Source organism: Eubalaena glacialis, chromosome 8, assembly GCF_028564815.1.
Source record: "Eubalaena glacialis isolate mEubGla1 chromosome 8, mEubGla1.1.hap2.+ XY, whole genome shotgun sequence".
In the NCBI taxonomy this organism is placed as follows: Eukaryota; Metazoa; Chordata; class Mammalia; order Artiodactyla; family Balaenidae; genus Eubalaena; species Eubalaena glacialis.
Genome location: NC_083723.1, coordinates 16,301,389 through 16,328,868, shown reverse-complemented (window position 1 = coordinate 16,328,868; position 27,480 = coordinate 16,301,389). Strand labels below are relative to the sequence as shown.

General features: G+C 44.1%; 1 protein-coding gene across 2 annotated transcripts in view; it reads right to left on the bottom strand.

The window, feature by feature from the left end:
• Positions 1 to 27,171, bottom strand: part of LAMB1 (laminin subunit beta 1) — a 75,029-nt gene extending 47,858 nt beyond the window's left edge. The window contains exons 1-12 of one of the 2 annotated variants that reach the window (XM_061198418.1): positions 26,871 to 27,171; positions 25,826 to 25,948; positions 24,594 to 24,769; positions 21,941 to 22,076; positions 18,757 to 18,830; positions 11,485 to 11,673; positions 11,331 to 11,394; positions 7,054 to 7,256; positions 2,524 to 2,644; positions 837 to 1,025; positions 405 to 584; positions 155 to 267 (exon numbers count right to left, since the gene is read on the bottom strand). In XM_061198418.1, the coding sequence (XP_061054401.1) occupies positions 155 to 267; positions 405 to 584; positions 837 to 1,025; positions 2,524 to 2,644; positions 7,054 to 7,256; positions 11,331 to 11,394; positions 11,485 to 11,673; positions 18,757 to 18,830; positions 21,941 to 22,076; positions 24,594 to 24,769; positions 25,826 to 25,948; positions 26,871 to 27,081 (1,779 nt within the window). In that variant the 5' untranslated portion in view covers positions 27,082 to 27,171. Of the gene's footprint in view, positions 1 to 154; positions 268 to 404; positions 585 to 836; positions 1,026 to 2,523; positions 2,645 to 7,053; positions 7,257 to 11,330; positions 11,395 to 11,484; positions 11,674 to 18,756; positions 18,831 to 21,940; positions 22,077 to 24,593; positions 24,770 to 25,825; positions 25,949 to 26,087; positions 26,184 to 26,870 lie in introns of those variants that run through there. The other variant, XM_061198419.1, reaches the window with a different exon arrangement.
• Positions 27,172 to 27,480: the final 309 nt, after the last annotated feature.

Sequence of the window (27,480 nt, the reverse complement as noted above, 5' to 3'; positions counted from 1 at the left end):
TAGTAATTCCTCTTTTGCGAATTGTCTACTCGTGGCTTTTAATATTAATATTTACATAAAAGGGTGATGGTAGAACCTACAACTGTGAGAATCGTTCTCTATTGAAACGTCATATTCACAAACCACCCATCCCATGTAATTACGATTTACCTACCAGACACTGGTCACAATGCTGTCCTGTCACCAGACGCTTACAGTAGCAGTAACCAGTCTCAGAATCACAAGGATTCCTGCCAGGAATTGTTCCCAGAGGATTGCAAGTACAAGCTTCATTAAAGATAAAATGAAGTAAAGAAACACAAACCAAGTGAGTCTGTAGTAGTCGACTGGATTAAGAATTGCAAAGTAAAATGGGAATTACGTGCACATGAGAACTCCCAAACTTTTTGAACACATGTACTTACATTTACAACCAAATGGATCTTCAGTGCTCAAACCATAGAAGCCTTCTTTGCAGGTATCACAATGTTCTCCTTCCACGTGTAATTTACACCGACACTGACCAGCAATGAGACCGGCAGAAAAATCCGTGTAACTGTCACAGATTCCCTTGTTCTGAGAACCAGCTGGGTCACAGGTACATTCTAAGGAGAATGAGAAGCATCAGGTAACACAATGTGTGTGTATGTAGAAATACACATGTTCCCTTCATCCCTCCAAGTGTCACAAAAATAGACTCAAAAAGGCTGGACTACTAAGTAAATTCCACCCCCGGCATCCTATACAGCAGCTAAAATGAGGCTGGATCTGAGTCCCCAGAGAAGGATGGTGACTACCAGACTATTCAAGCTGAAAGCTGACCTGAACAGGCCCCCCCGTGACCTTTCCCCACATACGTTCACAGAGATTAGGATCCCGGACGTCCCTCTCCGGGTGCCGGTAGTAAAACGGTTTGCACTGCTCACAGTTGCGCCCCATCGTGCTGTGCTGACAGCCGTCACACACCCCTCCGCTGACGTTGCCAGTGGCCAAGTAGACCGCCACGTCGAAGTGGCAAGAGCTGGAATGTTCGTTGCAGTTACATTCTGCGAGACAAGACCGACGGCAGGAAAAGCCTTTTCAATCTACTTACCGGGGGAGGATGGGGTTGGTCGGAAGGAAGCTCATTTTGGAAACTGGGGACGACGTTCAGGCAAAATGGCAATTAACAAGAAGGTGCTGGCGGTGGAAAGGACGCATCTGCTTACGACATCAGTGTAAATCCTAAGCCATGCTGGAAACCTTCCGAGTGTGACCTTTATGAAACAACCTCACTTGCCCTCTTTGGAAGAGAATGGGCTATAAAAAGTTGAAAAGTTCTGGGGTAAGTCCCCGTGGAGGCTCACTCACAGGAAGGCTGCACTGCAGGGAAAAGCGTTTGGGTCATGCTCAGGGTGGGACGGGAATACATCCCTCCAGAGGGTTTTCTAGGCGATATGTTCCTGGGGAAGCCTGTCTGGGCTGCCGGCTTTGAGGAACATGGTATGAAGGCCGGATTCCCTTGCTCCTCATTCCCACCACCACAGCGAGCCAGGTTCTGTTAATCAGACCCGTAACAGCCATCCAGCTGGCCTTCTTGGGTCATTCTGTCCCTCCTCTAGCCCATTCGGCAGAGTCCTCTTGGTCCAACCCAGCTTTAACCATCTCTCTCTCACGCTCAACAATCCCCATCGACGACTCTTGTCTTCTCACAATGAAGCTTCTCTCACTGGGGCCCTCACGGGGCTCTACACACTGGCCTTATCCGTCCTGTAGGGAGGGACTGTGTCGTCGTGCCCTGGATACATTGGTTTAATTAAACCCCAGAATCATGAATTAAACCCTGGTGTCATGAGAATGTCCTTAGAGCCTTGTGTTTTGTGTTCTCCTTATCTGAACGCCCTTCCACCTCCCCCCCACCCCCCTGCGCTTTCTTCTCTTTACCTAAACAACCCTAACTATCTGTTAAGGGCCAGCTGGTCGTCCTTACTAACAAAACCTTGACCACTCCAGCCCTCACTGTTTTCTGAGCTCCTAGAACAGTTCTCAGTGGGGGCAGAGACAGCACGCCTCGCAGGGATGATAGTCTATCAGAATCACTGTGTGTGTGGAGAAGGGTGGTGGCGTTTCAAACTCCCCCTCTGCCCAGAGAATAGCATCGGGAGGGATGGGTGGATGGGTGGATGGAAAGATGCCACAGGCTGCAGCTGGGCTGGCACAGAAACAAGGCTGACAAATACTCCATCTCTTTTAGACCTTATTGATCCACCACACGATTGTTTTCATTCACTGTTCGCTCATGGTCATCTTGCCTTAAAAACAGGTACAATGTCAGGGATGGCATCTCTGTCTTCTACTAAATCTGCCAAACACATAGGTGCTGCTCAAATACTGATTAATTTAATAGACTGGAGAGTGGCTTCCTAGGATTATCAGGGTGAGGCTGGGAAAAGGGTAGTAACTTTTCTTCCTTCTGCAGACCAGTGTACTGTTACAGCATCTCTACTCTGAAAATGGATACCGGGGTCTGAACTGATTCAGAACGTCCCTTTGCCCGAGACTTACTTTTACAGGCGTTGCTGTTTCGACCTTCGGCGGGTCTCCAAGGTAAATCATGGTAGAAATCCATGCACTGTTCACAGTTTAAGCCCTTGGTGTTATGCCTGCACATGCAGTGCCCGTGAACCTTGAAAGTTACGAAAACAGAAAAAAGCAAAGGAAGAGATATACTAACGGCCAGACCTTTCCCACAATCAATGGAAAATATCAACCCCTTCTGATACTAATCCTCATCTGTAGCGCACCACAATGAGGGTTTCTTTGTTTTTATTTTGTCCCTTCCCCCCGATGAGTCCTGTCTTATTGATGGCCGTAATTCCCAACTCTAGGAACAGTTCCTGCTATATAATGGGTACTCGATAAATATTCTTATTGAAGTATTGATGAGAAAAACACAGAAGAGCAAAATTAGTCACTTAAAAATTTCTTTAAAAAACAAACTAGTTACTTAACAGTTAAAAAAAATCTATTATAATAGAAATCAACAAAAGTTATAATGGAGAACTAAATGTGTACACACCACCGGGAACCAACTCAATTTACTGCAAGCTTTACCCCATGCCATACAAAAGACAGGTTTTCTCAGCTTGCTTTGTTTGGTCTTTGACTTCCGGCTCAGCACTTAAAAATGTTTTTTCAACCCAAAATGAGATTTTAAGAATTAATCAGTTACCACATTTACATTTTTAAGGAAAGAAATATAAAATGTCAGAAAAAGATACAGATTATTTTGCTTCAGGAAGGGACCACGATGTGCTCTTTTACACCACACCACCAGTCACACTTGAGCCCCTGAGGCACATAAATGATAAATCAATTCTTTCCGTCTAGCAAATATGCACGTACATGGATCCCTCACCTTAACACTAGTTACTACAGGATGGAACTCAGAAACAGGACAGACAGGTCTACCCTGAACCCACCCTGACAAGAGTGTAGTTAGCAGAAGACTAAATTCCTCTCATTACAAGGTGGTTTTAGGTAGCCTGAAAACCAGTCCCAAAGCCCATACCACAGGACCCTACGGCATCTGAATCAACAGTACAACGTACTGTGAGACGCATGGTAGTGACATGACTACATGAGGTTAGCTACACGCAGGATTTGTTACTCTGAGAAGTAAATATCATCTACCTGGCATTCTCTGAAACATGGAGCAAAAAGATTAGAAGGACATATTCTCCCTTCAGGCTCTGTTAAAAATTCAACTTTATCTGTGCAATAAAGGTTCTATATAGAGTAAAGGGAAGGCAGAAGTTTTAGACTGTTGAATACAAGTCAGTCCTGCACCTTCACCTTCTTAGATGAGGACTAACAATTTTTGAAAAGGCCAACATCAACTAAGCAAGGCACACCTTTCGTCAAGAAGTGAGGCCCACAGCCCAGTGGAGGCCCCGGTGCAGAGCCAAGTGGGATTTATCCCAGGGATGCAAGGATTCTTCAGTATATGCAAATCAATCAATGTAATACACCATATTAACAAACTGAAGAATAAAAACCATATGGTCATCTCAATAGATGCAGAAAAAGCTTTTGACAAAATTCAACACCCATTTATGATAAAAACTCTCCAGAAAGTGGGCATAGAGGGAACCTACCTCAACATAATAAAGGCCATATATGACAAACCCACAGCAAACATCATTCTCAATGGTGAAAAACTGAAAGCACTTCCTCTAAGATCAGGAACAAGACAAGGATGTCCACTCTCACCACTATTATTCAACATAGTTTTGGAAGTCCTAGCCATGGCAATCAGAGAAGAAAAAGAAATAAAAGGAATACAAATTGGAAAAGAAGATGTAAAATTGTCACTGTTTGCACATGACATGATACTATACATAGAGAATCCTAAAGATGCCACCAGAAAACTACTAGAGCTAATCAATGAATTTGGTAAAGTTGCAGGATACAAAATTAATGCACAGAAATCTCTTGCATTCCTATATACTAATGATGAAAAATCTGAAACAGAAATTAAGGAAACACTGCTATTTACCACTGCAACAAAAAGAATAAAATACCTAGGAATAAACCTACCTAGGGAGACAAAAGACCTGTATGCAGAAAACTATAAGACACTGATGAAAGAAATTAAAGATGATACCAACAGATGGAGAGATATACCATGTTCTTGGATTGGAAGAATCAACATTGTGAAAATGACTATACTACCCAAAGCAATCTACAGATTCAATGCAATCCCTATCAAATTACCAATGGCATTTTTTACGGAGCTAGAACAAATCATCTTATAATTTGTATGGAGACACAAAAGACCCCGAATAGCCAAAGCAGTCTTGAGGGAAAAAAACGGAGCTGGAGGAATCAGACTCCCTGACTTCAGACTATACTACAAAGCTACAGTAATCAAGACAATATGGTACTGGCACAAAAACAGAAATATAGATCAATGGAACAGGATAGAAAACCCAGAGATAAACCCATGCACCTATGGTCAATTAATCTATGACAAAGGAGGCAAGGATATACGATGGAAAAAAGACAGCCTTTTCAATAGTGGTGCTGGGAAAACTGGACAGCTACATGTAAAAGAATGAAATTAGAATACTCCCTAACACCATACACAAAAACAAACTCAAAATGGATTACAGACCTAAATGTAAGGCTAGACACTATAAAACTCTTAGAGGAAAACATAGGAAGAACACTCTTTGACATAAATCACAGCAAAGTCTTTTTTGATCCACCTCCTAGAGTAATGGAAATAAAAACAAAAATAAACAAATGGGACCTAATGAAACTTAAAAGCTTTTGCAAAGCAAAGTAAACTACAAACAAGAGGAAAAGACAACCCTCAGAATTGGAGAAAATATTTGCAAATGAATCAACGGACAAAAGATTAATCTCCAAAATATATAAACAGCTCATGCAGCTCAATATTAAAAAAACAAACACGCCAATCAAAAAATGGGCAGAAGACCTAAATAGACATTTCTCCAAAGAAGACATACAGATGGCCAAGAAGCACATGAGAGGCTGCTCAACATCACTAATTATTAGAGAAATGCAAATCAAAACTACAATGAGGTATCACCTCACACCAGTTAGAATGGGCATCATCAGAAAATCTACAAACAACAAATGATGGAGAGGGTGTGGAGGAAAGGGAACCCTCTTGCACTGTTGGTGGGAATGTAAATGGATACAGCCACTATGGAGAACAGTATGGAGGTTCCTTAAAAAACGAAAAATAGTATTACCATATGACCCAGCAATCCCACTACTGGGCATATACCCAGAGAAAACCATAATTCAAAAAGACAAATGCACCCCAGTGTTCATAGCAGCACTATTTACAATAGCCAGGTCATGGAAGCAATCTAAATGCCCATTGACAGACGAGTGGATAAAGAAGATGTGGTACATATATACAATGGAATATTACTCAGCCATAAAAAGGAACAAAATTGGGTCATTTCTAGAGACGTGGATGGATATAGAGACTGTCCTACAGAGTGAAGTAAGTCAGAAAGAGAAAAACAAATATCGTATATTAACGCATTATATGTGGAACCTAGAAAAATGGTACAGATGAACCGGTTTGCAGGGCAGAAATTGAGACACATATGTAGAGAACAAATGTAGGGACACCAAGGGGGGAAAGTGGTGGGGGGTGGTGGTGGTGGTGGTGGGATGAATTGGGAGATTGGGATTGACATGTATACACTGATGTGCATAAAACGGATGACTAATAAGAACCTGCTGTATAAAAAAATAAATAAAATAAAATTCAAAAATTCAAAAAAAATAAATAAAAATATTTATTTAATTAAAAAAAAAAAAAAAAAGGAAGCAAGGCCCACAGTCCAGTGGAGGCCCTGGTGCAGTCAGGAGAGCAAGATTTCAATTCGCATCTGCCATGTACTTACTTAAGGCCCTTTGGCAAATTACTTAAACTCTGGTCTCTTCTAACAAGAAGTAACAATTCACTTAGAAACTGGTAAAATATCCTAACGTTACCCATTTGGCAAGTTACCCAAGTCCCCTATTTTTAAAATTACATAATTTGAAAACACAGCATAAAAGTGGGAAAAGAATAAAACTAGAAGATCAAGAAACAAAGTCCATTTGACTCCTAAATGGTGTCCCGTGGTTCTAGGTTCAAATTTCCAGGTTCTCTGGCCTGGGGTCAATTTATGCCTTCTGGCATGCAGGCTGGAATGCTTGTGGTTTTTAATATTCCCTCAAGTAAAGGAAGATGTGACTGCCATGTAGAAAACTTTTTAATCCTTACTGACTAAAGTATCTACTGTAGCAGCAGCCCACAGGGACAATTTCCAAAAATTCGGTGTCTACGAAATGAGTATTCTTTACATTCTCGTAGTCCAAGAAAATCAGCAAACAGAAAAGGAAAAAGAAAAAAAATCAACCACTGGAATGGTACAAAGGACTAAATAGCAGTCTGGAAAAATAAGACCCCAAATAAAAAGGCTTAAGGTAATACTACTAGCTTCCATCTGCTTTTTAGAATCACCCATATGAAGGAGGAAGCTGCCTGGAACGTGTACTTACCATTCCTTCTCCTTCTGCGTGGAATCCATCCACCGGGGCACACTCGCTGGCGTGGCCATAACAGAAGCAGTTTCCTCGAATCACCATATCGTAAACCGCGTAATAGTACTTTTCTCTGATTTCCATTCTGGAATCCAAAAGGTTATCTCCCAAAGTATGTAGTTTCACAAACTTGATTCTCAAGTTGGTGATTTTTAAGAGATCTAAGAAGGTCACCAAGAATATGAAAAGTTTGATCAAAGAAGCAAGACTTCCTTCGCAATTAGACAACTTGGTTTTTTTCTCTTTATAGAAAGGCATGACAAATAAAAATGGCTTAAGCTTACCCCCCCTTGCATGATCTAGATGCACGTAATGATAAAGGTTAACATAATGTGACAGTCTCTCGAAGAAAGGTTATTCCCTTCTCATCAGTTTAACAAGACATATGTTCTGTGATGGATTTGTTGGCAGACTGATGTCTCAGGAAGAAGTGTGGAGGCGGAGAAATTTAAAAATGCGGTTGCATGATTGCCGGAAGCCACTGAACACACAGTAATCTAAACTATTGCAATACCATCTGGTTCCCACAGCAATTAGTCTCAAAATCAGAAAATTCCATTCAGGTGGGAAAGAGCTTATCAAAGCACTCCAATTCTCATTATTATTATAAGATAGTTAGAGACATGTTTGTGTTTATCTTTGGAGAGGAAAATGCTATCTGAAATTTCCCACCAATTTAGGTGAAGTCCAAGTTACTAAAATCGATTTAACACAATAGAATAACCACAATCCAGCGCCTGACTTTTCAACCAAGTTTGGAAGCACCGTTACAATCTACAACTTTCTGGGTCTTAGTTTTACAGTTTACCAATATAACTACCAATATAATACAGTGGCGTGAAGATAAAGGAGCTTAGTATTGGGATGTTGAGGCAAATTATTTTTTCCTAAATAGAAGTTACTTCTAGACCAATGTCTCTTATTTGATCTTCCTTTTCCTGGGTCTATAGGCCTATGCTTATTACAGAAGCGGGGCTGTCAATTACATTCTCTAATAACTTGATAAACCAAGAGTCATTCAATCTTCTCCATCTGTGTTTTCATTAATCACTAAGTGGCTCTTGCTGAAGTGGAGCCCAAAAGATTGATTAGTCCCCAAAAGATTGATTAATTTTAGCTCTGTAGCCTAAAATTGCTCCTAAGCTTTACTTTCATTTCTGCTGATAGATTCTTAAAATTTACAACACGGGACAAACGGGGCATTGGTCCAATGCATCAGATACTTTCAAAGCCCACATACAATTTTAAATACTTATAATATATGCACAGCTTACAATGAAGAGTATAGAAATAGCTGTGGGTTGAAAGAGAAAGCCCATGAGTCCATGCATTCAACTTAGGCTCTTTGTAAAATCAAAAACTAAACAGAGAAACTGTGGTACTACTTCACCGAACGGAATTTCTGAATGCCAACATTTCCTCCTGCACAAGCGCCTATTGACAAGAGGCCAAACAACTTGAAGGGCAGCTGGAGTATTTAGAAGCCCCTGAGTGATCTCTGTGGAAGCCCTCAGCAGAGCAAATGAGCTCCCTCGCTCTCTCCTGCCATATTTAACAACCACTAAGCCTCGTATTGACTGCTGTTATAAGAGGCACAATCACTTTTGAAGTGAGTTTCGGAGGCCTCAACAATAGGGACAACTAAAGAGATATTGTTCCCTTGATTACAAAGTAAATCCAAAGCATGATCTGTTACAGTGGATGCCTCTTTAATATAGGAATAGGTTTTCTGATGCCATTTAACAGCCAAAGACAATAGAATTATAATGGCAGCACATTCTCCAAGTCCCACAAATTTCACCCAAAAGGGACAGACCGTGAGTCCTTTTACGGACCCAGGAGGTGTTGGTCATGGAGCCTGTGTGGACATTTCTCGCAACTGGATTTTGAGAGCGGGGAGGGCAGGCCTCCCAGAGCTCACTCAAAAATGGCACAGGGCTGGATGTACCATTAAATATTTGTTTGATATCACACTAAGTGAAGTCAGTCAGACAGAGAAAGACAAATGTGTCATATGATATCGCTTATATGTGGAATCTAATTTTAAAAAATGATACAAATGAACTTATTTACAAAACAGAAAGACTTACAGATATCCAAAACAAACTTGTGCTCATCAAAGGGGAAACATGGCGGCAGGTGGGGGAGGGATAAATCAGGAGCTTGGGATGAACACACACACACTACTGTATGCAAGACAGATTACCAGCAAGGACCTACTGGATAGCACAGGGAACTCTACTCAATATTCTGGGATAACCTATATGAGAAAACAGTCTGAAAAATAACAGATATATGTACATGTGTAACTGAATCACTTTGCTGTACACCTAAAACTAACACAATATTGTAGATCAACTATACTCCAATAAAATAAAAAAAAATAAAATAAAACTTTAAAATAAATAAATATTTGTTTGACAATAGAATGACTGAGTAAATTACAGACCAGACATGGTCTGGGCCATATGTAAAATTAAGGGGGGAAACAGCACTTTTCTGGCAATATTCCCTGGACTCCTTCCATTCTACTCTCCTCTGCTGTGAGCCGGGAAGTGCCACGGGGCTTTGGTTCAAAGGAGGGCCATGCTCCACTGAGAAAGACCAGCAAGACCTCACCCCACCTCTGCTCAACTGACTGCACCTCAGTAGCTGGAGAGGGGGCCTTATCCTCACTCTGAGGTGCAGGACCCGGTCTACAGAAGGCCTGAGTGACAGCTGATGGCAGTGACGACACCAACAGTGGCAGCAGCTTCACGGACCCAACATCTTCTATGCGTTGGGCACCTTGGTGAGTCATTTATATACATTACTCATTTTCCGTCCACAACAACCAGAAGGTCAATATGACTATCTCCATTTACAGATGAAAAAGTAGAAGCTAAAAAAAAGTTGTAAGTAAATGACTTGCCCAAGGTCACAGAGCTCTAATATGCTGGAGCTGGGACTTAAACCCAGCTGTGTCGGACTCCAAAGCCCATTCTGCCTACCAAGAAGATCAAAATGTATTTGTGTAAAGACATGAGCCTGGTTGCTGGATGCTGGATAGCACTCTGATCTAAGAATCATAACACGTGCGTTCAGGATCTCTCATTAAACAGCCCCGTCACTTTATGCGTGTGAGTCCAACTCTGAGCCTCAGTGGATTCATCTGTGAAATGCAACTGCAACCCTCATCTTAATGACCACGTTGAATATGGCTGAGACCTCAAATTTTCCCCCAGGATTCTTTCTTCTCTTCTTCTTTTGACAATGAGAGCCCTAGCCAAGAGTTTGAGAGCACACACAGCCACCAGCTAGAGCATCTCACATCTCCTGCGGTGTAGCCAGGGGACTAATTTTGGCCAATGGGGTGCGAACGGATGTGATGTATGGCTTCAGGTCGCTTGCTCTTTACTTGTCCCCTCCCACAGGTTGGGACAAGGATAGGGTGGGGTTGATCCAGGTCTAACCATGTGGATACAGACTGCAAGACAGAGGGAACCTGGGAACCTGGGTGACCTAATGGCTACACTTGCCAGATCTGGCAATAATAATACAAGGTGCTCAGTAAATTTGGATTTCAGATAAACAATTAATCATTGCAGTAGCAATATGTCCCAAATATCACATGGTTATACTAACCACAAATATTGCATGGAATAGGCTCGTACCAGTCACAAATATCACATGGGATATAGTTATCCTAAAAAAATGATTTGTTATTTATCTGAAAATTCATGCTGAAACGGGTGTCATCCTGTATTTTATCTGGTAAGCCTGCTTGCGGCAAGTGAATGGTACTTTATCTGTAAATCTCCCTCGGTGATTTCATAAGAGAGAAGTCAACTTTTTTGAGACACTGCATTTTTGGGGACACCTTGTTACAATGGCCTAATCTGTACCTTTATATACATAATTATATATATGTATGCATAATATATGATATATATCATATATGCGATATATATATATACACACATGTCATATATATATGATACTGAGCAATAAATAAGGTATTATGACCAGCATAATGGTTTGGGGTCTTATGACACAAACCTTTTACTCTTATCAAAACGTGTTCCCCTTCAGTGAGGACTGATAACTGCCAATTTCAAGAGCATTGCAAAGAAAGAAGGAAATGAAGAGGGTGGAATTAGCACTTGATATTTAGACTCTGGGTAGCAGTGCTCTGGGTAAGCATTCTCCCATGATTGCTGTTCTTCATCAAAGCTTTTATTTGAAAACAAGCTTACTCTGTATCCTTGGACTGTACGGATCTTCTATTCTGAAAGCAGGATCTAAAGCACGAAAAATCACCTAAAAACAGTTATAAGAGGAATTGGTATTTTTGCAATGATCAAAAACTAGATTTGTAAGTAGAATGGAAAACAAAAAGAACAAACAAACCTCTCCTTCCGTTGAGGGTTCAATGTCAGAATATCGGGAATCACAAATTATATCATCGACTTTTTTCATGGGGCCAGTGGAAATGCCGGGAAACGAGCTCTCACAATCATAGGCAAAGTATCTGTATACACCCCAGGTTTTTCCAAAGTCGGACGATCGTTCTATCAGCATAGCGGCTGGACGGAATGTCTAAAGGCAAGGTAGAAGAGACTCATTGGACGTTTTTACTGGTAATCTGTATTTTAAAATCTCAGAGGAAAATATCATTCAATTGTGTGCCACAAACCCTGACTGCACGTGGTTGGTATTTTAGACTGTGGCTGGATTTCAAAAATTTCAAGCTGTTCCATGGAGCCTCTTTTCACAGAAAAGTGTCTCGCCTCTAAATTTTGCACTTTCTCCCACCCTACCAGAGACTAGTAAGCTGTTTCTCTTTAGAAGCTGATTATAAACAGGCCTTAATAGCATACAAGTTTTGGTGCATTTAGCCACCATGCCCATGACATGACTGCTTAGCTTGAGTGTTCCTTCTTTCATTCATTCGTTTAATCATTCAGTAGATGTGTAATGACAGCTACTCGGTACCAGACAGGGGTCTAAATACTGCAACTAATGCTGTCCAATGAAGTACAGGAATGGGCAGAAATTATTTACAAAACAATTCGTCAAACACTATGATAGAGTCACATGTGGTGTGCTTTGGGAAAACAAGAGGAAGGAAATACTAACTCAAGAAGCTAGAGAATCCTGCAATTCCAGCTACACACCCCAAAGAACTGAAAACAGGGACTCAGATGGACACTTGTACATGAACAGTCAGAGCAGCATCATTCACAATCACCAACAAGTGGACACCACTCAAGTGGATAAATAGATACACAAAAGGTGATATATACATGCAATGGACTATTATTCGGCAATAAAAAAGAATGAAATTCTGATACTTCCTACAACATGGATGAACCTTGGAAACATTACTCTAAGTGAAATAAGCCAGACACAGAAGAATGTGTGATTCCACTTATATGAAACATATGGAATAGGCAAGTACATAGAGACAGAAAGTAGATTAGAGGTTAAGAGGGGCTGGGAGGAGGGAGTGATGAGGAGCTATTGCTTAATGGGTACAGGGTTTCTACTTGGGGTGATGAAAAGGTTCTGGAGATAGTGGTGTTGGTCGCACAACATTGTGAATATACCTACTGCCATCAGAACTGCACATTTAAAAATGGTTAAAAAAGCAAATTTTGTGCTACATATATTTTAGCATGCGCACGCATACACACACACACACACACACACACACACACACACACACACACACAACTAGGGAATGCTTCAGAGAGAAGATGGCATCAAACTTATCTTAAAACGGTAACTGGGTGTTTTCCGGACAGTGGGTAGAGATGGTTACAGGTGGCAGGAGGGGTTGGTTGGGAAGGAATTTGTTGCCATGCTAAGGGGTTTACTTTATCTTTATGCAATGAAGGGGAATACTGAAACATTTAAGTGAACAGAATGAAATGCTTAGATTGCACTTCAGAAAAACAACTCTGGCAGAGTTATTGGACATGGACAAAACAAGAGACAAGGGAACCAAGTGACAGAAAAGAGATGAAGGTCTTAACTCAAGCATTACAGTGTGGATAGCGATAAAGGGATGGGATTGACTGCTCTGAAAATTTACTGGAAGTAAAATATGCTGAATTGCACTTGGTGATCAATTTGATTCCAGTGGAAAGGGGGTGAGAAGAAAGAAACAGGAACCCCTGAGCTTAGGTAGGTGGGCGTGTGTGCTACTGCTAACAAAGATACAGAAGAGAAGCAAAGGCATGTAGTTTTGGTCTAGTTACGTGCAAGGTCTCAGAATCGAGACGCCCACTGGAGAACTGGAAACAGTGGTCTTGGACTCAGCTATGAGAATGGAACTTGAAACATGGATTTGGGAGGCACTGTATACATACAGTAATTGAAACCTCCAAATATTTAATTTCCCCTCAAAAAGAAAAGGACAAGATAAAAGAGAGCCAAGTCAGTGCTCCAACATCAACAAAGGGCTAGTAGAAGACAAGAGAGGGGTGGCTGGGAACTTTAATCACATTATTTCATTTAACCTTCCATTACGGGCTGAACTGTGTCCTTCCCAAATTCTGATGTTCAAGACCTAATCCCTAGTACCTCAGACTATAACTGTATTTGAAGATAGGGTCTTTAAAGGGGTAATTAAAGTGAGGTCACTGGAGTGGACCCTGATCACATATGACTGGTGTCCTTCTAAGAAGAAGACATCAGGACACAGACAGGTCCAGACAGAAGACCAGGTGAAGACACAAGGAGAAGACAGTCATCTAAAAGCCAAGGAGAGAAAGAGGCCACAGAAGAAACCAACTCTGCCGACACCTTGATCTCAAACTTTGTCCCTTGAGAACCCTAGAAAATACATTTCTGTTGTTCAAGCCACCCAGTCTGTGCTACTGTGTTATGGCAGCCCTGGCAAACTAATATACCTTAACAACACATTTGTCTGACAGATGAGGAAATCGAGGCTCAGAGACATTAGTTAACTCGCCAGCTATTGGCAGAGAGATTTCAATCCAGACTGAATGAAGACCTTTCAAATCCAGGCTGAATGAAGATCTTTTTTGCCTCACTGGCTAATGGTGTAATAGAAGCCTGAAAAATGGATGTCAGAGAGGAAGGAGGAAAAAGACAAGAATTCTGGAAACTGAGGCAGGATGGAGATTTAGGCGGGTGTGGTGAACAGGGGCAACGGGAAATAAGAGATGAAGCAGAATTAGCACTAAAAATAGGCAAAAGCTTCAACAGCGATGAACAGGGTAAGTGCCTTTCGGGAAGTGGCAGTCAGATGACGATGGAGGAAGATCCAGAAAGTTAAGGCAACTCAGCAAACAGAACCTCAACAGAGACACTCACTCCTGCATTCAAACCAGTGCCTGACGCACAGATACAGAGAACAAACTAGTGGTTACCAGTGGGGAGCGGGGGAGGGGCGATGGAGGGGTGGGGAACTGGGAGGCACAAACTACTTGGTATAAGACAGGCTCAAGGATGTATTGTGTTGTACAACACAGGGAGTACAGCCAATGTTTTCTAATAACTGTAAATGGAAAGTAACCTTTAAAAATTACATAAAAATAAAAAAATTTTTTAAAGAGAGTAAATGTTGGGGGCCAAGACGACCAATACAAGAACTTGAACAGGACCATAAAAAAAAAACAAATGCTTGACAGAAATCGGGGTGACAACTAAGGGTGAAAACTAGTACATGCCCAGCTCTCCTTGCACCATCCTTCATAATCCTGATGGTCTTTCTCACGGATAAAAGGAGACAAGGGTAAGGAAATGGAAAGTCACATTTCGACAGATTCCTTGACTTATACATTTACTAGTTGCTCAGGTTTTTTTTTTTTACCTATTCAGAAATATAAGAAAATGATACTTTATTAAACCCAAGAGAGTATTAGACTAAAAATTTTAAACAAAGGGGGAAAAAACCCAATAACTGAACCAGGGCAAACTCCCCAGGGGACCTGCCTCGTGGGTGGCAACACTTCGGAGAGAGACTAGCCTGATGTCTCTGGCACAAGACAGCAGAGAGGAAAAGCCTTATAGCCAGTCCTGGCTGTGCTTCCTTCTCTCTCCCTTCTGGAACCTTCTGAGTCCCAAAAGGCCATTGACAAGTTATCCAATTTCCTGTGAAGTTAGGAAGCTCCTGGCAACTGGGACAACACATTTTACCTACAGAAGGGAAGGCTTTCCATGTTCATTGCTGAGTCATTGACCTTCTCAGGCCTCACATTGTTGCATAGCTGCCTCTGAATTTATACTAAACAAAAGAGCTGTGAGTTTGGAAACCTTTGGCTATGAACAAAAACAGACTGTGGATATGCTAACTGGGTTTTGCTACCCTAAGAAAATCCAATCCACTTAGTAAACAGCCATGTCCACGCAAACACGAGTTAGAATAAACACACTCTCATATGATCCAGCAAAATCCCACTCCTGGGCATACACCCATACAAAACTATAATTCAAAGATACATGCACCCCTGTGTTCATAACAGCACTATTCACAAAAGCCAAGACGTGGAAGCAACCTAAATGTCCATCAACAGATGAATGGATAAAGAAGATGTGGTAAATATATACAATGGAATACTACTCAGCCATAAAAATGAATGAAATAATGCCATTTGCAACAGCACAGAGGGACCTAGAGATTTTCATACTAAGTAAGTCAGAAACAGAAAGACAAATACCATATGCTATCACCTATTATGTGGAATCTAAAATATGGCACAAATGAACTTATCTACGAAACAGAAACAGATTCACAGACATAGAGAACAGACTTGTGACTGCCAAGGGGGAGGGGGGGTGGGGAGGGAGGAATTGGGAGTTTGGGATTAGCAGATGAAAACTATTATATACAGAACGGATAAACAACAAGGTCCTACTGTATAGCACAGGGAACTATATTCAATGTCCTGTGATAAACCATAAAGAAAAATAATATACATATATATACACTCATTTTCATAACTGAATCACTTTGCTGCACAGCAGAACTTAACAGAACATTGTAAACCAATTATACTTCAATAAAATAAATTTTTTAAAAAAAGGAATAAACACATTCTTCACCCTCGCCCCCGTCCTGTCCTCACCACTCAATGGTATCACCACCCTCCTAGTTCCCCAGCTTGGACATCTCAGTAATTTTTCATTCATCCCTGCCTTCTGCTGTTCTGCTTCTAATCCTTCTCCAATTCATGGCTGAGTCTTTGATTCTAAAGGGTCCGACTGACTCCCTTAGAAAACAGGGGCTCCTCCTCTCGGCAGTGACTCTCAAAGGCAACGGTAGCAGAGGGTAGCAGAGAGGGCAGCAAGGGGAGACGTGGGACTGGGAAAAGCTCTCCAAGTCACACTGCCAGGACTCCGGGTTGCAGCAGGAGGCTTCCTCCTACTTGAGAGCCACAGCCAGCCTTTGCGTGAACACCATCCCGGCCTAAGTCAGCTCCAGCTCCCCCTTACCGCTGACCTTGAGAGCCTCCCGCCTCTGTGCCCTCTCTTCTCCATGCCCCAGGCCCTCCTCTGCATTTCCTCTTGGCTCCCTTCCTGAAACACAGGTCTCATTTCCTGTCGATGGCTCCCCATTTTCTATAAAGTTCACACTCCTCAGCAAGGAAGCAAGGTCCTTCTGGCTGTAATCTTACTTCCCGCTCCTCCCTTCACTAGCCCAAGTTCAAGGCACGTCTACATAGTACGTGTTGAACAAACCCTGCCCGAGCTGTCCCACCACCAGAGCTTTGCTCTCACACTGCCAAGAAGGGTTTTTCTTCTACCTCCTCTCCCTAAAATCCTGCTCACCCTTCCTGGCCCAGGTCAAGTGCAATCCCAGTCCTCTCCTCGTAAAGCTTTCTCCTTTATCCCAGGCAAAAATGAATCTCACTCTCCTCCCTGCCGATGTACATCATCTGAACTTCTGCTATAGCAGTGAGCACATCCTACCTTGTATCGTAAGTTATTTGCAAGTACGTATTTCTCCCCTAGAAGACTGGAGCTTCCGGACAGCGCAGAGCAGGAACATGCTACCTTTAAAATCTAAGGCAGTTTCTTACAAACAGAAGATGACTGAATTCATTTATCCACTTATTTAGTCAGTATTTGTAAAGCAATTACTACATGCCAAGCATCAGCATATATAAAAGCAATCAGGCTCCCACTATATGCCAGGGTGGTAAGATCATCCCTACCCCCAGGGCAGAGGGGTGTGCCACACAACCTATAATGCAGGCGTTATTTTTCTTCCCATTTTACCAAAGAGGAAGGAGAAGCTCTGGCCACACACGCCAGCAAGGGGCAGAATGGGGAGTCACACCCAAGTCTGTGCAACGCTGTAGATGTTGCTTTTCACATGTGAACGAGGAGCCCAAAGGATGAGTTCTGCCAACTTGTACCCATTCTTTACGTCTCAGTTTAGTCACCACCTCCTCTGTTTGCCTTTCAGCACTTCTGCGCAGAATTTCATCTTTGGCCCATTGTATTCACCTGAATGAGTATTCAACTACAGGATATGTGCCCACCCGACTTTTGGATATAAACGAACTACCCGTAAAAGGTAGTTTTACCTTTTAAAAGGAAAAAACGAACAAAGTAAAAGATAGGACCATAAACATTAATAAAGACGATTTTGAGTATTTTTAGGTGTCCCATAACATGAAGGCAACATCCGAAGCCGAGTCTCAATTCTAACTGCCAGGTTGAGCACATGGCCAATGAAGGGACGAGGCGTGGTTTAGGGAAAGTCCTCCCCATCCCTCGCAGGAGCAGGTGCCACAGTGTAAACCTTCCCCCCTGCCCACCCCCACCAGCAACAGCAGGTTCCCGTGGAGGAGCAAGGGGATGAAGAGCTCAGGCCTGGGGACCAGCAGCCCAGCATCCCTCCTAGTCACGTTGTGACTTCCACGCGCACCCCTGGCCCTTGGCCTCCCAGGCTTAGGCAGAGGACACAAGCAAGACTTTCGTGGCTACCCGCCCACACTGTAAACCTACCCCTGGCACCTTTCCCAAACCTGAGAAGGTGTAGAGATAAGGCCCCCAACTGAAAACGATTCAAAAGTGATTTTAATCTGAGAAGCAATAAGTAAATTATAGGTTTTGTGTGCACCAACATGTACTTTAAGCCATGTGAAGCCTGTCATTTCCAGGCAGCTGCTTAAGAAGAAACAAAGGGACTTTGTACACAGACATTCCCTAGTCCTGGAGTCATTTTACATCTCTCAAAGAAAAACGATGGGAAAAATCCACGTTGAAGAAGGCAGGCACATTTCTTAAGGAACTCAAAAACCATTCCCACATATTTTGCAAAACCTTGAAAACTAAAGATAATACACTTCCTTTTCAGTTACCAAAGTCAGCATTAAAACATCAACCCAAGGGAGCAGGGACTTACTCTCCAGATGTCTTAACTATGATTTGGGAGCAAGTCAAAGCTGCCTGTCTCCATGGGGAAATAAACAGATATCTAATTATAAGTTTACAGTCCAATCATCTTAGAACAGTGGCTCTCTCTACTTACTGCCATGAAGAGAGAGTATCTGTTAAGCGTAGTTCTTCATGCCCATGTTGAAAAGCTGTTCAATTATCCCAATTTATAGCAACAATAATGTTTAGGTTCCCACTGAGGCCAACTCACAACAGCCATCCATTTTGAAAGGGGAATTTGTGAGAAAGTTAGGGATTCCTTACCTTGAAGGTCATGATGAGATGAGTGAAATGGAATTCTGCTTCCAAATCCAGTTGGATAGTTACATTTTCCACACCTATAGGAGATTTTTTTGAAAAGACAAAAGGAAACAGCAAGGTAAACAGGAACATCTGTGAACAATTGAGACTATTCTCTTCAAGTATCCTTAGGCTCCTCATAGAAGTTCTCTCTGCAGTCCATCTTAAGCTGAAGATAAGATAAATGATAAAACCCTGGCTTGATTCAGGTGATGGAGCACATCTCAGAATGATTCTTCAGTTGTTCATAAATCATTCTGGAGTTCAACGTACTGAATGTGCTCCCTGGAACAAGACATCTGGCAGAATGTCAGAATGACAGCCTTTAGTTGCTGTCAAGAAAGACATCTTTTGCTTAGGAAAAAAATGAAAAGTCTCTCCAACCCACTAAGCCAAGGGACTCTCAAAGGGGAAACAAGAGTGGGCACTTCCTGTGCACAGTAGGGGTTCAGCTTTGCTGTCTGAAGCCCAGGAACACAATCCTCTTCCAGTCGAAACACAAATATTCCTTTTCTGTGCAGCAGCAAAGAAAACAAATAAGAGTCCACCACATTTTGTCAGTTACACTACAATTTAGAAAAACGTATCCCTGATGGAGAAGCCTTTGGGTGCATTTCCACAACTGAGAAACAATGCCAAAGAGACAAAGAATGGGTCAAATAAATAAATAAATAAATAAATAAATAAACAAATACTAACATCTTCCCTTTCAGGGGAAAGCCTGAACAAACAAATGAGCCTCTGCACTATGCCCTGGGGGTCAATCCACTGGAATTCCAGGGATGGAAAGCACCTCCTCCCCAATCCCTTGGGCCCTCAAGCCTGCCTGTTTAATGAAGGAGACCTTTCCACATTTCCTGTGCTCAGAGAGAGCTTTTGCGGGTCCATCTTCTGAAGCAAAAGAAGTCTTAAATGCAGGAAGACAGGAATGTGTCGGGATGAATCATGTCACAGGCTGGTGTATTTTCAGGAAATCAGTAGGACTTTTGAAATAAACTCTCCCACTGGACAAATGCCAAGTCAATTGGGGATGGGGGTGGGGGGGAAGTGGTCACTGGAACGGATATGAGTTAGTTGGAATGTTAAAGAAAAACATTATAGCCGTGCTAACTAACCTTATCTAACTTATTAGAAAGAACTGTACTACAAACCTACTCTCCGCCTTTCTTTTTGAGCGACAAGGTTAGCTAAGCAACTATCTGTCTCTCCTTTCCCAGGCTTTTAAAAACCTGCACTATGTGTTTAAAATGAAGAGATAACGAAATAGTGTAAAGTACGAGCAAGACTAGGACCAGTTCTGTAACGTAAGAACGTATCCGGCAATGGGGGCTTGAAAAGCGCATTCCATTTTAGATTCCTAACCTGATAAAGCACTGCAGGTTTGTTTTTTTTTTTTAAATATGGGAAGAAAAATCCACGGAGAAAAGAAATGAGATCATTTTTCTATGGTGTACTTGATTTCTGTGGGACCTAGGAATAGAGCATCATGAGGGGTAAGTTAAAAGTAGCTGCACATTCCAAGACTGTTTCTGGGCCTGAGCACTGATAATTTAACACGTCACGTAAAGCTCATCTTGGACAAAACATACAGAAAATAGATTAAATCACATTCATAAAGAAAGTCTTCAGTTGTGACCTATCAGACAGCAGAGAGATGAGAGGGGACAGTAACAGTCTGACTTTCTAAAACTAAGTTCCATCCATCTAATCTCATCTGATCTCTTGTGACACAGTGACAGTGCCCTCAAACCCCTCTATTTGAAAATCCCTTCTTTCTGGCATTTGGCCTCTTTTGTCCCACAAACTCAAAGTTGTAGACACTGATTAACTCCTGGTGTAACCAAGAAAAACCCTCCTCTAGAACAAAAGCACGTGATGAACTATTTTACTGTCTATCAACTTGATACTGATGTCGAGGCATCCTTCTTCTAATTGTCTTTCGGTCTCACTGGGAAAACGTGGACAGTCAGAAACGTCCCACATTTGTCATAAGCTCTATGTGGTTTCAGAAGTCCCAGGCTTTCTCTGCCCAGGCTTAGATTCACTTCTTTGAGAGTCCTTTCTCATATATGTTTTGTAAAAAAAGATCTAATGGTCAGGACCTCCCTGGTGGCGCAGTGGTTAAGAATCCACCTGCCAATGCAGGGGACACGGGTTCAATCCCTGGCCTGGGAAGATCCCACATGCCACGAAGCAACTAAGCCCGTGCGCCACACCTACTGAGCCTGCGCTCTAGAGCCCTCCAGCCACAACTACTGAGCCCACGTGCCGCAAGTACTGAGGCCCGCGCACCTAGAGCCCGTGCTCCGCAAAAAGAGAAGCCACCGCAATGAGAAGCCCGCGCACCGCAATGAAGAACAGCCCCCGCTCGTTGCAACTAGAGAAAGCTCACGCTCACGCGCAGCGACGTAGACCCAACGCAGCCAAAAATAAATAAATTAAAAACAAAAGATCTAATGGTAACATTGTTAATGACAAACACATTAACTCTACCTTTAGTCCTCAAATTTCAGCTTTCAAGTTTGAAACAAATGCAAAACTAATTTGGGCTTAGTTTTACCGCAACAGTAACATCATATTTGATGAATTTATTAAACCAAAACCCAAGAGGCAAAGGAAGGAAAAACGGTGGGATTCACACACTCACTGGAAAAGCTGACTTGGGGTCATTATCCACGTTGAGTCTGAAAAACTACATCTAGTGTGTATTCAGAGTACTATGATTAAATGTTCTCTAGATGGAAGGAAGGTGGTGGGAGTTGATTCTGCCCTTTCCTTTGGGGTTGATCAAAATGAAAGATGCTGTTTTGTGGAGGAATAAGGGCCTGAGATGGTGCAGGGCCTTCCCACGCCCTCCCCAGACTGCCCCCGGCCCATGCCCACGCTCCCCAAGGCCCCCTCAGGATGAAGACTATGAAATACTCCTTTGGTCTCGCATGAAAGACTTCTTTCTTATAGGAAGTGCATACTTCAGGAAGAAGGATCGGATTTTACCAAGAGAAGTTAGTGCTTCAGGCAGTAAATCTGTCAAAGGCCATAATTCCAGGATAGAGAAACCAATCGTAATTACAAACACCCAGGAGCCCGTAAACCCCTTCCAGGTGACCAATCACACTCCTTGGAACTTAACCCCATACAAACCACATACCATTTTCGGATTGCCACCAGATCTTAAGACGGTTTGGAGCAAATGTCGTGACCACATTTTCAATGAGATGACTGTCAGGGTTCAGGGTTTCATGATAAGGATCTTGTGAATTGCATATGAAGCATTTTTTGTCCTCCTGAAAGCAAAGTCAGTTCTATGAGTCTAGGAAGCAGTCGCGCGCACACACACACCCCCCAAAAATCAAGCCCACAATACAAAAACCCATCCTACTTGCTTCAAGAAAAATGCATGTGCCAAAATTACTTAAATGACCTGTCATATGTCTTTCACTTTTTAACTTAACTGAGTATGAAATACTCCTGAAATTTTCCTCTTCTCTTGCAACTTCAAGGTCAAAAGTAGAAGAAGGCATTGTTTCCACAAGCTATTAATTTAATCAAAATGAAACTTCTAGGCTTAAGTCTTAATCTCAGTGAACAGCTGGAGAAAGTTTACTCTTGAAGCAAACTGCAGAGGAAGTTTTAGAGAATTTTTGCTGACATAAAGCAAACTGAAAATAAAAAGAGAACAGTTCAATTGGCCTGATTTTCGAAAACCTATATAAAGCAGAAACCAAGTATTAGGCAGACGTATTTAAGAAGCTTTAGGAACTACAGATAAAGATTTCTTAGCTTCTCCTCTGCCCCAGCAGTGAATTCACAGTGGCAGCGAGCAGGCTAGCCTACAAACTGCTCAGAATATCCAGGAAGGACACCAGACTCTCATGTTGGGAGCGCTGAAAACTGGGACCAATTCAAAGAACACCAAATTGGACCCGAACTGAAAATATACTTTAGGTTTTAGAGCAGCTTTGAACTTCTCTCTTGTCATTTTCCTTTTCCCTAAAATGGGGGTCACAGCCAAAAGAGCCCTCTTTGCACTCCATCACAGTGAATTTTAAACAGCATCACTTAAAGTTCCCTTTTCCACATAAGGCTTTGCTCTCTAAGATTTTCTGAAATGCATATTATTCTTAGGTCTGAAAGTGACACTGAGATGGAAATCTATAGAGACCCACACACATCTTACAAACAACATTTAAGCAAGGGTGATATTCTTATAAGGACAGTATCAACTGACTGTACTTTTTATGTTTGTATTTATTTAGCTAGCTATTACTTATCACCTTCCTCCCAAAAGGATTTAGAGACTGGCAAGATGTACCAACTAGAAAATAGAAGCCAGAAGTCAGGAATACAATGGGACCCTGGACAAAATACTTACGCTTCCTGCCTCAATTTTTCACCTGTTCAACGTCTGAGAGAAGTACACACCCAGTGCCTTTCTTTAGGCTCTAATATCTGTGAAGAGTGCTCCACAATTTCATGGCTAATCACATAAACCAGAGAGTCTGGCTCTACTTGCTTTTAAGGCAAATAGTCCAATTCTCATTCTGGTCAAAGCTGGTTGCAGGATCTGGTGATTCATTTACAGGATGTCCTGGCCTCAGAGGTAAATGTTAGCATAATATTTTAGGTAAAATTTACATGCTAATATTAGAAAAGGTAACATCAGCTGCCTTCAGTAACTTGTAGCCAAGGAAACTAATACTGGAGAACAATTACCAGAACTTTAAAATAGTTTAATTACAGCCTCGCTTCTAATCAGGAGGAAGCAGTCTAGACATCTCCGTATAAACCTGGAAGCAAGTAAGTGGAATCCACTTTACCACATTCCTTTGGTTTAATTTATCAGGTCTCCAGAATGGGCTCTCCTTCTGCTTTGTAAACGTGACTCCATTTGAAGGCATCTGTGTGCAAACCACACGGTATTCTGTCCCACTCCTGAAGGGCAGATCTGAAGGTAGGTGCAGTGACCAAGTTTAGAGCAAGTGGCTTGGCACTTGCCCTGCGCAGGAGACTAAGCCCTTATGCTGGCTTTAGAGGCCAGAGATACCTGCCTCCCTTTTCAAATTCAAGGAAATGAATTCTGATTCTGGGTCGTTTATGCTTTGTGTCTTCTTTTAAAATTAGTTTTATTAAAAACGTGACCTTTGAAAGCTAGGATCTGGGTCTACTTTTAGAAACAGATAACACTCAGAAATTTCATTTTGGTCCTCCTCTATCGGGTACCATGGCAACCAGGGCATTTTGAAAAAGCAAGCATCTGATCCTGCTATCTAATGGAAGTAGATGGGAACAGCACCAAATGAGGAGAGAAAAACATTGGAGTGTTTTTCTCCATGACTGGAGTGACCTTGCAAGGTGTCTATCAGTGCTGGAATACTCTTTATCCAAGTTAAAGATTTGGGAAAAACCCAAGATCACCACTCAGTACATAAAAAAGAAGAGGTTAAACCACCTTTTATATACATTTCCAAAGAGGAAAGGATTAAAAAACAAACCAACAAACAAAAAAAGAGACACGGGTCTTTTAGAGGTCAGGGCTTGGGGGCAGGGGCCGCCAGACCTGTCTGCAGCCCTGCCTTTCCACACTGACCGTGGTAGCGGCAGGAAATGTTTGGCGGATGCAACTGTGCAAACTGTGAGCCACCACAGTGCAAAAGGGTGAGCTACCAGCCTAATCCCGGGACTCCCTGGCTGCGGCGCTTCCTATCTGGATCGCTGGCAGGATGCGGAGTCCCCTGGGCCTTCCCCTTCCGTCTGGACTGGAGGAGGCGCGCGCAGAGCCTGGAGCCATCTCACCCCCTCACCTGGAGGTGGCTGACGATACAGTAAGGCTCGGGTTTGTACAGCCCGCAGGTCGAGGTCACGGAGAGCTTGTGTGCTCGGCCGATGAGAAGGTCGCCGGTGGCCGGGTAGCAGCTGCCCTCCGCGCAGCCGTAGCTGAACTCGGGTTCTTGAGCACTCACTTGAGCTCCGCACAGGGCTGTGGAAGGGTCAGGCGACAGGGTAGGGCACAAGCAGGGAGCGGGCCCCAGCAAAGGGAATAAGCAGGGGCGGGCGGGGAGAGGGGAGATTCAGAAAAAAAGCAGGATACACAGAAAAGAGACACAATGGAGAGAAGAGCGAGGCCGGGAAGGCAGGACGTGGAGAGGAAGATTCAGACAGAAAAAGAGACGCCAAGTTTGTCCAGCAGCCGAGAGCATCACTTCCCAGGAAACCCACCGACACTCGCGCCCACCCTAATCTGCCCGTGAAGCAGCTCCGGGCACTTCGACACGCCTGGACCTGGGCGCAGGGAGGCAGGTGGCCAAACGCCGCACACCCGTACTCGCGCACGTGTGTGTCTGTGAACCCGCGTGCACGCGGCAGCCTGTGTATCCTCGGCGTGACAGCGCGAGTGTGTGCGCGGAAGTTTGTGAGCGTGCGGGCGCGTGAGTGTGTGTGCATGCACGCTCCGAGGACGCGGGCGCTTCGCCGGGGGACGGGGGATGGTGGGGCTCGCGGGGGACGCCACTTTCCCGAGCGAGGGGCCGGTGGACAGTCCCTGCGGCTTTGGATTGGCTTCAACAATTCGTCATTCCAGGGACGCTCCCGGTCCAGCTGTTTCTGGCGCCATCCGGGGGCAAACCGCGATGGTTAATTAAAGCCACATGGCCCCAATCTGTTCCCAGGACGAAGCCTGCCTTCAGCTCGGGGCACTTTCCCGGAAAATGGGCTCCCGGCGAGCCCTCCACCCCATGAAGCCTGACCCCAGCGACGGAGAGACCCACCGAGAAAGGGCCGGAGATGCAAAGCCCAGAGAGGCAGCCGCGGGAGCACCCGGAGCTCTGGCACAGTCCCCCGCGATGCAGTCGCCTGCGATCCTCGCACGCCGTCCCCGGCTACCACCCAGGGCGCTGGCGTTTAATCCCAGGGCAGAATTTCCACCGGGTCCCTCTCCCGATCCCCCAGGCTCCCCCGAAGCTGGGACCAACGGCTTGGTTTATTCTTTCCCCGCGTCCAAGCCCACGCCCTTCCCCCACCGCTTCCTCGGAATTACCTAAGAAACTGAACGCGAACATCTGGAGCCGACCCATGGCCAGTCCCTGCAGCCGAGGGGACACGGCAGAGGAGGGGAGGACACGGCCGCCGAGCCGCCGGCTCTTTTCCGCCGTCTTCCTTTCTGGAGAGGGGGAGAGAAAAAAAAGGCAAATATTCAGGGACAGGAGAGGGGCCCTCGCATTTCCTGCCGCTCCCACGGAAGCGGGGGGGGGGTGGGGGGTGGGGAGGGAAAAATCGCGCCGCCACTTTGTTCTCCTCACCCGGCGGGGCGAGCGCTCTCCCGGCTCCTGGCAGCCCCGGAGCCCAAAGAAGGGAATTAGAAAGTTTCGCCCTGGGAGGAACCGAGGGTGGCGCCTCTGCTCATGCGCACACGGGGAGCCGGGGCGGAGGGGGCGGGCGGCGGGCGGCCCCGACTTGGCGGGGAGGGGGTGAGGGCCAGGTCCAACCCTCCCCCGGCGCCTCTTTTGTTTTAAGGCCGCATCTGTGGACGCGGTGGTGGGGCTGTGGCTCTTAACGTTCCCAGCGCAGAGCGGCAGGGCGGCCGCCGGGTGCGCGTCCCAAGCGCTGCGCAGGGCGGGGGCGGGAGGTGTTCAGATCGCTGGGCGAGGAGGCGGGTCGGGACCTACGGGGCGCTCGTGCATTTACATTTGTGTAAGGAGCGAGTCACGAAGAGGTGCCCAAGGCTATAAACTCTCGGCACCCAGCGCTCCGGGAGGGCCGGTTAAACCCTTTAGAAAGAGGGTCGACCTGGCAGGTTTGCTCCTGAGAAAGCAGGGAAGCCCCCTGTATTGCTGAGCCCGGGCTGGGCGCCACCTCTGATGTCTCCATTCAAAGGAAGGAAAGTGCTCTTCGCTCCGCTGCCTTTGCGCACCAGCTCAGGACCTGCCTGGAGTCCCTGCTACCCAGGTGGCCACAGCATTGAATTACCCATCTAATTCTGTTTTTTTTTAAATCTACTTTTTACCTAAATCCAGACGTATGGCTCGAATTCAGGTAATTTCTCGAACGCCGCTCTTGGTAGTGACGCTTTTTTCCCATCTTACCGTGAAAGGGTCGACTCAGCCACGAAGCTGGAGGTCTCTCATGAGACGCACTTGTCCACAATCTCCACAAAGCACAACCTCGCAAATTCCAGAGAGGAATTCCATGGTGTCCAAATGGTGAGGTGGGCGAGCAAGCCTCTAATTTCGGGTCTCCAGCAGCATTGCGTGTGACCTGTCTGGTTAAATAAGGGGTAAATACACGCTCACCCATCTCCTAGGGGTTGGAGAGGGAAGAGAGGCTGGTGGTGTGATTCTGCCACCCCTCCTGTGAATTAACCCAATTCTGCTGCCTTAGCAATGGCTGGAATCAGAGCTTGAGCTTTCTTTAGTCCTCTGGGCAAAAGTGCTCCCTGGAATGAGGGGAGTATAGTTAGTTGTTAGTCCAATCAGGAGATTTGGTTTCCTAATTAATCACCCCAGGGAGAAGCGTTTAAGTGGCCAGTTGGTCAGCTTTTAACTTAGTTGCAATGAAATAGTGCCCAGGGAAGTTTAATCATTAGACCATAGAGTAAGCTGCTTTGTGAGTTTATCTACATCCTTTCCACGGAGGGAGGCCTTAGGTCTCGGTGATACATTAATTATTCACCAAATCAAGACTTGCCCTGCTGCA